Source organism: Pungitius pungitius, chromosome 16, assembly GCF_949316345.1.
Source record: "Pungitius pungitius chromosome 16, fPunPun2.1, whole genome shotgun sequence".
NCBI classification, from domain to species: domain Eukaryota; kingdom Metazoa; phylum Chordata; class Actinopteri; order Perciformes; family Gasterosteidae; genus Pungitius; species Pungitius pungitius.
In genome coordinates this window covers 15,354,675-15,369,984 of record NC_084915.1, presented here as the reverse complement: position 1 = coordinate 15,369,984, position 15,310 = coordinate 15,354,675, and the positions used below count along the sequence as shown (strand labels likewise).

The window sequence follows — 15,310 nt, the reverse complement described above, 5'->3', positions numbered from 1 at the left end:
AGAAAACAGACTGAATCCAAAATCTCTAGGTTAAGTGATATATTTTTCCTCTCGCATAGTTATGTTTTCATTGGGTGGAAATCTTCTTGCAAACAATGGATTTAAGTCCAGTTTAAAAAGAGATCTCGAGGGGGATGTTTGGATTGAGTCACTTTAGATCTTTGATTGATAGACTGATCTGAAAACAGACCCTGCATGTTACCCGGTGTGAGGATTAAAAAAAAAAAAAACTATAGCAACAACATTCATGAGACATCAGAATCTTCTGAGGCGAATGTGATGGGGAAACACGGCTGCACTTTTTAATGCTTTTTAAAACTGAATTTCTTTCACATTTTTTAAAAATCTTGAGTATTGTCATGATTGATCAAGGTGTGCATTGCGCCCTCCTCTGGCTGCTGGGAAGAACTGCAGGAGTTATCTCAATGTGTCTATATGGGTATTTTAACAATTTAAGTCATAGAATAAACAATTAAATATATTAGCCATTGTTAGTGATCATTTTAGCAATTGATCATGACAGATGTCAATCACGTCATACAGTAATGCACATGAAATATGAAATAATTTACCCTCCTGTATTCATCATTAATAATCATATTATTCTAATCACATACCAAGGTGAAAGTAATAATTCCCTGACTGTAAATTAACATTTCATAAATACTGCTAATTATTTAATTAAATAGTTTTATTTTAGCTACTTCTTATTTCAGGGTTACAATTAGGATTTCAAAATTCTCAGGAAATAACTGCCACTTTAGAGTAAACTCAATATTAAGCAGTAAATATTTTTTCAAACGAAGAATGAAATAACATAATTAGGTGCACTTTCCCGAGATGTCTTAATATTTTACGTATTGGTTTAGTGATTCACATATTTTCCTATTTCTTTAATTATGTCCGAAAGCAGTATGTCATTAAAAGTAAGGTGAAAGTGGTACATGATTTTTTTTTGCAATAAAATGAAAGAAAAAAAAACATAGCAAACATCTGTTGTTGAGGCACATTATTCAGGTCCTGTTCAACATTAGCAGTGTGTTTGGACAGATTTTATTACATGAAGTGAGACAGTGACGTTAAACATTATATTGACTATATTAGAAGAAGTTTCCACCATTTTACACAATAATAATAGGCGTAATAATACATCTGTATAAGTATGTATGTTTATATATATATATATACACTCACCGGCCACTTTATTAGGTACCCCATGCTAGTAACGGGTTGGACCCCCTTTTGCCTTCAGAACTGCCTCAATTCTTCGTGGCATAGATTCAACAAGGTGCTGGAAGCATTCCTCAGGGAGTTTGGTCCATATTGACATGATGGCATCACACAGTTGCCGCAGATTTGTCGGCTGCACATCCATGATGCGAATCTCCCGTTCCACCACATCCCAAAGATGCTCTATTGGATTGAGATCTGGTGATTGTGGAGGCCATTTGAGTACAGCGAACTCATTGTCATGTTCAAGAAACCAGTCTGAGATGATTCCAGCTTTATGACATGGCGCATTATCCTGCTGAAAGTAGCCATCAGAAGTTGGGTACATTGTGGTCATAAAGGGATGGACATGGTCAGCAACAATACTCAGGTAGGCTGTGGCGTTGCAACGATGCTCAATTGGTACCAAGGGGCCCAAAGAGTGCCAAGAAAATATTCCCCACACCATGACACCACCACCACCAGCCTGAACCGTTGATACAAGGCAGGATGGATCCATGCTTTCATGTTGTAGATGCCAAATTCTGACCCTACCATCCGAATGTCGCAGCAGAAATCGAGACTCATCAGACCAGGCAACGTTTTTCCAATCTTCTATTGTCCAATTTCAATGAGCTTGTGCAAATTGTAGCCTCAGTTTCCTGTTCTTAGCTGAAAGGAGTGGCACCCGGTGTGGTCTTCTGCTGCTGTAGCCCATCTGCCTCAAAGTTCGACGTACTGTGCGTTCAGAGATGCTCTTATGCCCACCTTGGTTGTAACGGGTGGTTATTTGAGTCACTGTTGCCCTTCTATCAGCTCGAACCAGTCTGGCCATTCTCCTCTGACCTCTGGCATCAACAAGGCATTTCCGCCTACAGAACTGCCGCTCACTGGATGTTTTTTCTTTTTCGGACCATTCTCTGTAAACCCTAGAGATGGTTGTGCGTGAAAATCCCAGTAGATTAGCAGTTTCTGAAATACTCAGACCAGCCCTTCTGGCACCAACAATCATGCCACGTTCAAAGTCACTCAAATCACCTTTCTTCCCCATACTGATGCTCGGTTTGAACTGCAGGAGATTGTCTTGACAATGTCTACATGCCTAAATGCACTGAGTTGCCGCCATGTGATTGGCTGCTTAGAAATTAAGTGTTAACGAGCAGTTGGACAGGTGTACCTAATAAAGTGGCCGGTGAGTGTATATATACATGTATACCTTACTAATACTATATTTACTCATCAATTTTTCATATATTGTTCAATGTAGATAGATAGATACCTTACTCATTGATGTAGATGTTGTACACTGCAATGTTAAACCTTTAAAATATACGAAGGTCCCACACCTCAACAGCCTGCCTCTCGGTCCATTCTTCATTGTCAAACTGTATCATTGATGGTGGATATTTCCATGTTTGACTTTGATCAAAACGTGTTCTGGTGCCGTCTCAGGTTTTACCAGGTTTTTAAAGGCACTGAATAATGTGGCAATATGTAACATGTTTGTTTTTAAATTGGCTGATTACACCCCCCCCCCCAAAATATGAGCCTTTTTGAGACTTCTGAAACCCAAACAGACCAAACCGCCGTGAGTGGTTGATTTGGTGCTTTCTGGTCCGTTGCTCTTTTTTTCAAATTTATTCTATCATAATTCAGTAAATATAAAACGCTCAATATTTTTGCCAGATTAATTTGTTGACGTTTAACTATTTTGTTAATCTTTCTTCTGATTGTATATTCATCCTCTGCTGTTGCGTTACTGCTACCGTGATCCTTGTTAATGCTTCTTAACGTAGAACTTTAAAACTCTCTGGTCGAAGCTAAAATGTTCATAATAGTGATAAATACTAGTCGGGGTAGTTGGTTACTTGACCTTTGTACATCGGCCCCCCCCCACCAGACCAGATGAATGCCTCTCCCCCGGGCTCGTTGCACTGAGCCAAGCGGGGCGTAGAGCCAACGACTGGCCTGTTGGGTTCAGCGCCGCACCCCCCCCCCCCCTCCCAACCCACACCCACCCGCCGAGCTTGTGTCCGCAGCGGCCCAGGGGCGGGGCTCAGGCCACCTGCCACACCGACCACAGCGTGCCCAGCGTGATGCTGTAGGCCACCACGGCCACCAGGTAGACCCTGAACAGCAGCACGTCCAGCACGTAGCCCACCTGCAGCCACTCCTTGGCCACCTCGCGGCACCTGTCCCTCTTCTCCAGGAAGTGGCGTATGGCCGTCACCTCGTGCAGGATGCTGTCCATGACGGGGGGGGTGGGGTCCCTGGACGGCGGCAGGCCCAGGCCCAGGCCCAGGAGCCGGCCCTCTCGGTCGTGGTGGCTGGGCCTTCGGCCGATCTCGCAGGTGTGGTGGTGGAGGGGGCACTGAGCTGCAGGGGGGGGGGGCGAGACAAGGCTTCATTTTACTTGCGTAAAAGTTTTAAATGAGTTTTTTTTTACGAGTGGAATTAGAAGAGTAAACCTCCACAGAAATGTCAAAGTAATTCTTGATTGAACGGGGGGTTTAAACCCTTTTCACTTTATTGACTTTTTTACTTTCGGCTCCGCCGCTGCTGATTAATTGTCCAACCGACCGTGCCTTTCCACTGGAAAGTGCATTTAGCTGAGCACAAATTTGCGAAAACGGGACGGAAATGTAACGGGACGTTTTTCATGTGACTCCTGAGGAACCATTGGACGTATCTGGAAAAAAAAAATCCTCCCTGACAACACGTTTCACTTGTTCCATCCAGGCAGGTCAAACGTTTTACCATTTAACCATTTGATATGAAACCCTGAATCCAGCTTCGCCGGATGGCGTCAGAGTGAAACCCATCGATGGCAGCTTCTGCGCATGCCTTCGCCTGCTTACCGGTCCCATAGCTGTTGTCCTTGTGGTGCTCCAGGTCGGTGCCCTGGGAGGACAGCGTGGGGCACAGGCCGTGCTTCTTGTGGATGCAGAAGAGGACCGGAGCTCTTTCCAGCACCAAGTACTTGACCCACTGAGGCACGGGGGGCTGCAGGTCCTGCTTGTGGACCAGACGCACAATGAGGACGGTTTCTGTCAGGCTGATCACCAGCAGGGCCATGCAGACCACGAAGTAAACACCTAGAGCACCGGTGGAGAGAGACGAGGCGTGTGATGAGGATCCCCCTCACAGATGTTCTACAGAAGCAGGTACAGCGGTAGAATATTGCTCGATACTTTACATTTCTAAATTGCTGCATTTCAATAGGAAGGAGGTTGAGCTATTTTTTGGAGTTTGCAATGCGCGTTAACCTTCCATCAATAATAAGTTGGATTGAGCATGAATTAAAGTGTTGTCCTGTTGAAGACCCTGCCTTCCACCCAATTGATGCTGGGATCATCTCCAGCCCTTAAAAATCCTGAAATGAGTGGTTGATTTGACCTTCAGTGCAGCTTCAGGCCTTTTTTTTTTGCATGACTGGCAGAGTACTTAATATCTTAAAATAAGCTATTTAAAATATGTCATTTTCTGAATTTAAACCACTGGGAAGCAGTAATAAACCTGGGTCACCTATCAGAGGGGTTCCTATGGCAGTGGCAGGCAGAGTGTCGGATACAATGATGAGAAAGACAGAGTAGCCCAGCAGCAGAGTGATCTTGAAGGAAACCCTCTCTCCGCTGTCTGGCGGCAGATAGAAACCCACAATGTCCATCACCATCAAGAAGATGCTGGGCAGCAGCAAGTTCACAGTGTAGAACAACGGCCGCCGCCGGATCACCACCTGGGAAAAAGGATTTTAAATCAGGACAAAATGTCTGCTGTGACACGATCTGAGTTATAAACATACAAATGTATCCATCCGCCCAGTAGATCATAATGAATTGTCTAATCCCAGCAGTCTGTCTGCAAAACTAATATGTAACGCTACACACACGCATCCTGATTTCAAATGCTCACATGGAACTTCATCTCGGCATAATAGTCGTCGTTGTCCACACTGAAGATCTTGTAGTTGGACAGAATGTGCAGCAGCTCCCACTCTCCCTGGTTCATGAAGACGCTCTTGTCCTCCCTGAGCTCCTCAGGGCTTCGCATCAGGGTGATGTTGATGTCGTCAACTGCAGGATATATCGAAACACAACGTTTAGAGAGCAGCCGCGAAAAGAGGGGGCCGCGGCAGCAAGTCGCCCTTCGCCCTTCGCCCTTCGCTCGGTCGCCTTACTGGTGTGCAGCCAGCTCTGGAAGGTGAGGCTGCATTTCTGGACGTCGAAGGGGAAGTTGTAGATGTTGAGCGTGCAGGCCGTGACCACCTGGATGGGCTTGTAGTTGCGCACCAGGCCGTCGTGGGTCACGTACACGTAAGGGATGTCCGGGGACTTCCCCACGTCGACGCTGCGCGTGATAAAGAGACAAGCGTTTCCGCGGTAACCCCGTTGGCGGAGCAAAGACAGATACTGAAAAGGGAGGAGGGCGGGGGAAACGGAGGAGGTTCTTACAACTCGTTGATGAGGATGTCAGGCACCCACACGTTGGCTGTGGGTATGGACACTTGTTTGACTTCGTCAAAGTCTTCTGGGTTCCACACCAGGAATTCATCCGTCCATGCCTAAAGCGGTTAAAGGAAGCGGCTAAATTAGCCATTATCAGATATGGATTTTTTGCAGCAGCAGCAGCAGCATTATTTTAAGTGTGCACAAAGATATCGGGCCGAAGGAATGAAGAGGAATGTACAAATGAAATCAGAAATGACGGTTTGCGGTTATAATCGTAACATATTGGTTCAATGGGTCAAATATTTGCTAGTGGATTAATGCACATGTTGGTCTTACCTGTCTGTACCATACGTACGTTGTTAACACCTGGTTCTTCTCATCCTGTGGTGGAGACACAAATTATTAAGAAATGCCGTTGTATTTCAATACATTCATTCATTTTAAGTTGTGCTGATTGCATGTTTACGTGCTACATAATTATTATATAATGGGATTGTAGATCCCGTTTACATTTTGACCATGTGATGGCTCCGTTTGACAGATTCACACCCCCTCTCCCCATAAGATGCTTATTAGTCTGACGCACACCTTTCAAAGAGCAGCCGACAGGCCTGAAAAACAACAGCCAGATAACAATAAAAGATTATAGGCTTCAATAGAGCCAGAAGCGCCCTAATATGTCTTTAAATATCACGTTGTACAGAATATTTCCAAGGTCAATTCACAGAGTTGACATTTCAATTTGTAATCAACATTTGAATGCAGGGTCTTGTTCATGTCTATTTGTTCTGTTTAAACATTGTATTCCTGCACGGTTTCATAAAAGCAGTGTTATTAGAAGGCTATTAAAGCAATTGCACAGTTAGGTTTCAATGGTTGGTGCGTCAGTCTGTTCCCGACGCAAGTGAGCCAAACGTTTCCAATAACTGAGGGGTGCTTTAGTCCAGACGTGTAAACCTATAGTAAAAGAAAATAGGTTATCATCAAAAATAAAAAATATTATTTAGAAAAATAATTTAATTTCAAATTTGGACGAAAAAACGTTCCTCCTGTGGGAACAAAATGACTCATTTCTGTCTTTTAGGACTCATTCCAGCACCACCTAATAGAATCACAATACGACATACGGTTGGTGGCTTTATTTGTTCATCTCAAGGCAGCGTATTTCAATGTGTTAAATCAAATCACCACACAGTAAGCCTGGGACCGGGCATTTCAGCATAAGACGGCACGTTTTAAAGAAATCCAAATATGCACAGCAGACAATACACATAAAAGGGCGTTGTAGCGTAGTGTGTAACTCACCACATTGAGGATGGAGTAAACCATGAGGTCGATGGCCACCAGAGTGGACGTCCTCCAGTCCTTCACGGGTCTCACTCCCTTCTTGTACCCCGCACTCAAAAACTCAGACAGCCGCACCAATGTGGCGTTGGCGAATCTCCCAGGGCTGCTGCCCGGTTTCTTCACTGAAAAGGTTTCAAATTTAAAATCAAGTAAGATGCGCTAATGTCAAGACGACAAATAGTGATTATGTCATCATGTCAATCGAAAGTTGTTAAAATCATTTAAACATGTTTATCAACAGGCCAAAGTCAAGTCAATCATCCTTCAACATTTTAGAGCAGACATTTTTTTTTAAACCTTTTCTTCATTGGAATAAATAGCTAATAACATCTGGCTGAGTACACTGTGTACATAATGGTCCTAAAAGACTTAATATAGGTTGTCTCAATCAACTTCTCTTTACTTTAAAAAATAAATATCACAACGACACGGCCGACATAGAAAAAAGTGTATTATTGTTATTACGATTGCTATTATTATGAATGCTATGCTTTTTGAGCTGTTTTCCAATTTCTTAATGGAATTGTCATGTACTGTTATTATTATTTTGAGAAACCTAAACTGAGATGCCTTTCTGACAATCAATATAAAAAATAGGACTCAACATCTTTTTTTAAATTTTTTATTTAATGATACCATATCTAATATCAAGATATTTTCTCCAAAAGAGCTAATAAGCTTCTGCCTTGATTCAAAAGCAAAATGCCAAACACATGAGTAATAAAGCCTAATATTGCCGTCATACCACACAGGGTTGGGTTTAGTGGTGAGTCAGCTGTTACCTGTGCAGGCTCTCGATGCTCCTCGAACCAGCAGGAGGACGAGCGCCGTCCAGGCCGCCGACGCTTTCATGGCTCCGGTTCACCTGCGTCCGCTCCCCGCCGCTGCGGAAGTCCGACGAGAGGCCGCGGGACGCCTCGGGCCCGTATCCCCCCACATGCGTCCGCTTTATCCGCCTCGGGGGAGGGGTGGAGGGGTGGAGATGGGGGGGAAGAACCTTGTTAGCTGAACACTCCTCCGTGTTCAATAACCTCTCCGAGGTAAATGGAGCACCAAACAGCGACTGCAGAGATGAGAGCTAGTGAGCGGATCGTATGTCACGTTCTGAGCGGTTGTCTTAATCAAATTGCGTGCCCGGCGTCAGACCGGGTTACGTCACGGTGATTGGGCACAGTGAAGGCCAAAGGCTCCACCGTTTAACACAACGTCCAGTTGTGCCTTTAGCCAAAAGGAAATGATCAAACAGCTGCTAGTTGAGTGTCCACTGACATGCACGACATGGCCAAAGGTATGTAGACCCCTGAACGTCTCTAACATGTGGGACAGCTGATTCTACCGCCGTTATGGTGCTGCTTCTGCAGAGGACACCAGGGAGGGGAGAATGTGTGCTTACTCATCTTTTAGGGGTTGTATCACAGCTCGCCTTGCTCCCTTTGTTTTTTAGTCTATGGCACTGAGACGCGTTCTCACTCATGACTCCTAAACATCAAACACCATGTTTGTTCAACCTACTTTTTTAGCTTCTCGATTACAACGAACATGAACATGACGTTAACATGACTTTGGGTGTGTGAGAAACGTGAGGAGTCGGGTTTCTGGTTGGTTTTTAGGCTTTTATTTTCACTTCACACAAATACATTTTAAGGGATTTTCTTTTATTTCCAGTAAGCAGATCCATCTTGAGAGGCGTTCATACTCACAACAGGCTTTTTGATCCCAAAATAAAAAGGCAGAAAGTCCTAACTAAACATGCATCTTCGGCTTAGTTAGCGCAACATCGTGTAACCAGATCCAGTGCAAGAAGAGGTCTGCCGACACTGAAAATCACATTATTATAGATCTTTCCATCGGAAAGTTGGCTGTGACGCACTTTTAAATATTCTAGTTCGGACTATTAGGAAACCAACAGGGAATGGAGAAGCGGCAGCTGAGCTCCGAATGGGTTTTATTGATCTATTTTGTGGCAGCGGGATGGAGATTAAAGTGTGAATACAGTATCATCACGTCACGCGGGCACTGAGGGTTATCTCCAGAGAGCGGCTTTATTGCGCGTTATCTTTGAGTCAAACCTTCACTGTCGAGAATTCACGACGGCAGATGCGAAACCATCACGTCTCGAACTGTACTGCTGCCTCTACAGTGGCAATGTGATATCTGGAGGTTGGGCGAGCAGCGCAGGTAAAAAGGATCTCAGCTGAGATTTGGGAAACGAGGATGTAGATTAAAAAAAATGAACGATGAATCAAACCCTAAAATGGTCTATTGTACGCATTCATTTTAGTGTAAAGGTGGGTTTCATACTCAATTATGAGAATGAGAATGTTCAATGACATGAGAAGAAAACCCCACAAAAGTAATGATGCAGTATATTTTAAATAGCATAAAGCGTATCCCACTCTCTGTAGTTCTAATTAACAGCTTTTGTGAGGGAAATAAAATATCTCCCTTTCTTTGCATCAAAACAGAAAAAAAATGAACATCATAAACAAAGAGTTCTTTCACAGTACTAAAGCAATCACTAAAGCCTGTGACAAAGCGGTCAGGCAAAGCTCCAGCTGGCCCACAGCATCAGCAGCGTGGCGGCGTACGAGGCCAGAACCAACAGGTAGAAGCGGAACAGGAAGCAGTCGAGCTTGGAGCAAAGGGCCAGCCACTCGGCCTGAGCGGAGGACTCACTGTCCTCCTGGGAGAAGGCCAGGTGGAGGGAAACCAGCTCCTGGAGAAGCCACTCCAGCCCAGATGGAACCTCCGGCATCTCGTTCAGGGACAGCAGATCTTCCTCCAGCGAGGCGTCGAACTCATAATCTGCTTGGAGACGGGAATGATGAGTGCTGGTTTATAACAAGGTTCTCTGAACAAACGTGTACAGTTGCCAACGATCGTTGTGGGAGGGACAGTATTCACATTCCTGTATGGTGTTTGTTTCCAAGGGGCTCAGTTTGGTACGGGCTGCTCTTCCCCCCTCTTATCGTTGATGAAAAACTCTCACAAGGGATTTAAATTTTAAGCCCGAGAGGAATTATTTCAACCCCTCACGCTTACTTAAAGCGGCCTTATACGAGGAGTTATGGTCATCGCAGCCTTTAGATGGCGCGGAACCACAGACGAGCGGCTCCAAAGCATCTCGCCTTCACGTTCAGGGTTACAAACTCCAACCCGAGCATAGGAAAAAGCTCCCACCCCCCCCGGAGCTGGTTCGGCTCACCTGCGGAGGGGTCGACGCGATCGAGGGTCCTGATGGAGGTCAGGGCGCTCTCTGTGAAGCCGTACTTGTCCAGCAGGCAGGCCGACAGCGACATTTGCCGCACCTCCTTCTCGCCGTGGTGCAGCAGCTTCACCACCAGGATCGACTTGATCAGGCTGAGCATCAGCAGCGCCATGCACACGGCGAAGAACACACCTTGGGGGAGAGGGGGGGGGGGGCGAGGGGGGACACGCAGGAGACAAAACAGATGTCACAGGATGTGGGCCTCATTGATTGTTTTGGCGCAAATGATGGCGTTTTTTTTATACCTGTCTTTATTGATGAATGGAGTATCGCTGTCCATTTTGGTGTTGACACAGTGCATACAGTGCCAGTCAAAAGTTTGTTTTCGTTTTCTCAGTCAATTTAATGTGAAAGTGTCTCCAAGCTTTTGACTGGTACTGTACATAATTCATCAAATCAGTCAGACACTTGATAGGCCCGAGTCCTTGTTTTCCCTTTCCCTCCTTTTATACTTGCTTTTGTACTATTTATGATACAAACTAGGTCAGCATGCTCGGTGGAGTTTATTTATGTCATTTTAAAGGAACCCCCGGGTAGCGTTTTTGGAATTTTAATCTCTTTTGCAAAACCTGTCAAATAGAAAGGATGTGTGCAAAATAAACACAATGGAATATCTAAAAAAAAAAAAAGCGGTGAAATATCACACCGATGAGGGGAGTATTGACCGCTGTGGCGGGCAGTTCGTCCGTCAGGTTGACCCTGAAGAGGGTGTAGCCCAGCAGGATGCTGATCTTGAAGGCGATGCGCGTGCCGCTGCTCAGGGGCAGGTAGAAGCTGGTCACGTCCACCAGCATGAGGAAGATGCTGGGGATGAGGAGGCCCACCACGTACAGCAGGGGGCGCCGGCGGATCAACACCTGGGCGGAAGAGGGCGAGCACAAACGAGGTCAGCTGACAAGACACAATCAACATGTTCCCTCCGGTTGTGTCCGGCCATTCCGTGTCGCGTCGCTTTCATTGGCCCCTAGGTGTTCACGTGGCTGTCGTCATGGCTGCAAAAATGATACAAATTGAGATCTGGAAGTCAACGTGAGCGTCTACCACCAGAAGCACCTTTCCATGTGACATAGCAACAACAACTGCCGCCACGTAGCGACATCCCAGCGAGCCATGAAACGCTCCATTATCAGACCTCAGGCCTTCTCTCGCTCTTTCCGCTGAATAAATAGCATCCCCCCCCCCCCCCCCCACACCCCGCTCTCCACCTGCAATGGGCCATGGGGCCATTTCCCTTCGCCACTATCAAGAAGTCCATTGATCAGGCAGCCACTGAGACAGTCTCATTAAGGGGGCTCCCCCCCCCCCCCCCCTGTCTATCAGCCTCCCTCTCTATCCGTCTTTTTGCTTGCCACAACCCCCCCCCACACCCCACACCCCTTCCCAGTCTCCCATCATTTGGCATTAGCCCACGAGCCCGATCCATGAAGGTCGCGGCCAATTGCTCTACACTTTGCAATTCCCCCGCGTGGCGTGGACGGGTTTGGGGAGGAGGGGGGGGGGGGTCCAACACACAGAGAGGCTACAGTTTAGAGCTCACCATCGATAAGCAATCACAGTGCAGACCAACTCTCTGACATTACTTTAACCCTCTCGCTCAAACCACTCCCTCTGCGCTAATGTGACGGCGAGGGCGCGCGCACGTTGAACCGGATGTGGGCGTAGCTGGTGCCGTCTTGGCGGATCCGCCAGTAGCTCGAGGGGACGGACAACAGCTCCCATTCTCCGTCGTTCATGAACTCCCTCTTGTCGTTAGCGATGGCCTCTGCACTCCTCCACAGCGCCAGGTCTATTTCCTTCACTGCGAGTGGGAGAGATAATGAAGGACAAAAAGGGGACAGCGGTAAATTTTCCCCCATGTCTTTCGCCTCCCGGTAAACACACACACACACACACACACACACACACTGAGTGTTTGTGTAGATTGCATGGTCCAAAGGCCTCAACACAAGGTGAAATAAAAATTTTAATGTGTGTGTTGCCTCCAAAAACAAGCAAATCAGTTTAAAGTGTGCGGTATATTAATCATTTACGGCCGGTTGTAGTGTATGATATATTGTGCTAAACCAACGCAACCTTGACAATGGACCAGTTATTCAACTTTCTGCTTCATATAAATGGTTGACATTTATTTTAATTGTTTAACTGATAATAATAAAGCGTAAAAATGATCATTCGCTCACTTTAGATAGTTTTGATGGGATTTGGAAATTAACATTTTGATGGGAAAACATATGTACCTCGGGACAAAATGTAAATATTCAGATTTGAATACATAAAGCCACTGGGAAGCTACAGAATGCTATAAATAACTGTGCCCTTCCTTTGAGATCCTGAAGGTGTTGACCAATGAGCCGAATAATGGGAGTCTGATTATACAGCATGCTTCATTTTCTGATGAAGACGCTTGAGAGCTCTGGTTAAGTGAGGTGTGTTTTTAATTGTTACCTCCCTTAAAGGTTTGAATAGGTTCTAGGAAGTTGCAGGAGGCCTTACGGATCACCTGATAGAGGCAGGTAAACCCACCCGAGTGCAGCCAGCTGCGGAAGGTGAGGCTGCAGTTTTGCTTGTCGAATGGAAAGGCGTACATCTCCAGGCTGCAGGCCAGCACCACCTGCATGGGCCGGTAGTACCTCACCGAGCCAGAGGCGTTCACGTACACGTAGGGGATCGGTAGGGACTTCCCCTCGTCCACGCTGGGAACACACACACACACACACACACACACAGGGTCGTCAGGCTGTGGCGGCCATTTTGGAGGTCCAAGTTCCACGGGAATGATCACATGCCTGCGTTCATTGTAATTAGCACAAATATGTAGGAGAATTGCTTTAAATCTGCCACAAATGTCCACTTGGACTCGGTGGATGGGAATTTGGAAGGGAAATGTCACTGCGACCTCATAAAATTAATTTGCAATTAATGTAAATTTTCTTTGAATATCTTACAGTAGGAAATTAGGAAGCGATGACATTTTTGAACAGAGATGGTCGTGAATTTAAATTTGGTTGGCTGTATGACCGCAATATATATGTTAGAGTGTCTACGTTATTCATCAAATTGCAGATTTATATATTTTCAAAGCTCTGTGGTGAGCAAGTCAGACACTTTTATATATTACTTATGTATTTGCTTTCATTTAAACAGGTGACTGCTCGGGGGCCTACTGTGGACATCGGGTCAAGTTCTCTGCAAGCGGAATTCTTTAGTTAACTGAAATCAATGGAGGTCAATAGCTACTTGAAAGGTTGGGAAACACGTTCCAAAATCCTGGCCTTTGATTTCGACCACCGTAAACCTCGAATCGAAAAAATGTCTTACAATTCACTAACAATAACATCAGGAATCCAGATGGCATCGGATGACAGTGAGATCTCATTTATGCCGTCAAACTCCTCCGGGTCCCAAACCAGGAACTCGTCTGTCCAGATCTGAAAGTGCAGGAGGATGTCTTCTGTATGATTATATATCTATTTAAAAGGACAGTATATTTCCTAATTAATTTGAAGAAAAAAATCAACAAAAAAAGAAATGACAATAATGCACATTTACTGATATACAGAAATGTGTTTTGTGTACACAGAGAAAGACTGTTGTTTGAAAAAGTGTTTATATTGCACAAGTAGGAAGTTATTTTAAATTAAGATTTTCAGTAAATGGTCAAGAAAAATCCACCATTTTTAAGAAGTTGTTTAAAAATGATGAAAGTCAGTCACTGAGGAGGTAGATCGTTGTTCTGTTTAAGGGACAAGGCTTGTCTCCTGAAGCTTTACCATAAGAATCCCAAAGGAAAGTGATGTGCCACCCACCTGTCTGTACCAAATACTTGTAGTTATGCTCTGGGTCTTTCCATCCTGCGGAAAGGAGAAAACTGTAATGATACGTAATAGATGATTTAAGGTTTCAATACATGGGATCTCTGGTTTTAAGCAGCTGAGTGCTTTCCACGTACCACGTCAAGGACGGACTGCAGTATGAGGTCTATGTATATAACGGTCGGACTGGTCCAGTTATGAACAGGTCGAACCCCGCAGTCGTATTTCCTCAGGAGGGTCCTGGTCAGCTGGTTCAGAGCGGATCTTTTCTGCTTTTCCGGCACACATTCAGCCAGGTGAGCTGCTGAAGTAAAATAAATAAATAACCACAGTTATTCCAGCCATGCTGAGAGGGCTGGAGGGATGCATCGGTTACTTTCTTTAACATGTTACAGTTCATACAGATGTAAAAAGTGGGATGTATTGATTAAGAGGTAATCACATTTTTACATATGCAGTTGATAGTTTTATCATTCAGGATTTTTTTTTTAAAGGCAAAACACTTAACAAGTAGGTTTTGTATTGCTTAACAGTTCTAAAGCTTTAATACAAAAATATGTTGCAGTGCTTCAAATGCATTGAGTTTTACACAAATATGTTTCACAATACATTTTGCAATAAGGTAAAATCAAAGAATTACTGAAACTGAATCTGTAACAGAATGAAAAGTAAATGAAAGTCAAATAATACGTCAAAGAGTAAACAATTCTGTTCAAATTTCTAAATACATTGCTTAATTTCGATGGAGCATTTTACAAAGGAGAAACAAATACCTCATACTTGTAAGGAGATACAATTGTTTTTTATCTTTAGCCCAAAAGAGCAGCTTACCTGAGAGCAACAGAGTGAGCCAAATGAGAGACATCACGTTACCGGAAATCAGCCTTCCAAAAGGACACGTTTTATTCAGATGTCCCATCAAAACATCTCCTCTGTCAACACAAAGATATCCAAAGTTTTAAGCTAAGCGGTGCTCGGTGTAGGGGAAGAACAATAAACGGGGCTGTGCAGACATTTTGGTTGCACTGGTATTGATTTTCCACTGCGGGGGGAGAGGGGGGGGGGGGGGGGGGTAAGGTGATATAATAACGACTCCCTGAAGGTTTGTTTAGTGTCAGTGTGTTGCTCAATCTGAGAGGAGTATAAACACTTCTGCCATTTAAAAGCTCAACACCCCGAATTGAGGATGCCATGATGCGATCTGAACTTTCAGTAGTTGTTTCTTC

At 44.8% G+C, this 15,310-nt stretch overlaps 2 protein-coding genes across 2 annotated transcripts; both read right to left on the bottom strand.

Annotated features, from left to right (window-relative positions):
* Window positions 1–3,265: 3,265 nt before the first annotated feature.
* On the bottom strand, window positions 3,266–7,856 carry htr3a (5-hydroxytryptamine (serotonin) receptor 3A). Its single transcript, XM_037467688.2, has 9 exons — window positions 7,787–7,856; window positions 6,963–7,126; window positions 5,994–6,038; window positions 5,661–5,770; window positions 5,387–5,556; window positions 5,122–5,282; window positions 4,735–4,945; window positions 4,068–4,304; window positions 3,266–3,585 (listed from the first exon to the last, which is right to left on the bottom strand). Exons 1-9 carry the CDS (start codon window positions 7,854–7,856, stop codon window positions 3,266–3,268), a joined length of 1,488 nt encoding a protein of 495 aa, XP_037323585.2.
* A 1,600-nt stretch (window positions 7,857–9,456) lies between these two features.
* htr3b (5-hydroxytryptamine (serotonin) receptor 3B) lies at window positions 9,457–14,949 on the bottom strand. Its single transcript, XM_037467691.2, has 9 exons — window positions 14,916–14,949; window positions 14,222–14,385; window positions 14,079–14,123; window positions 13,591–13,700; window positions 12,796–12,965; window positions 11,913–12,070; window positions 10,919–11,129; window positions 10,210–10,404; window positions 9,457–9,809 (listed from the first exon to the last, which is right to left on the bottom strand). Exons 1-9 carry the CDS (start codon window positions 14,947–14,949, stop codon window positions 9,544–9,546), a joined length of 1,353 nt encoding a protein of 450 aa, XP_037323588.1. The 3' UTR covers window positions 9,457–9,543.
* Window positions 14,950–15,310: the final 361 nt, after the last annotated feature.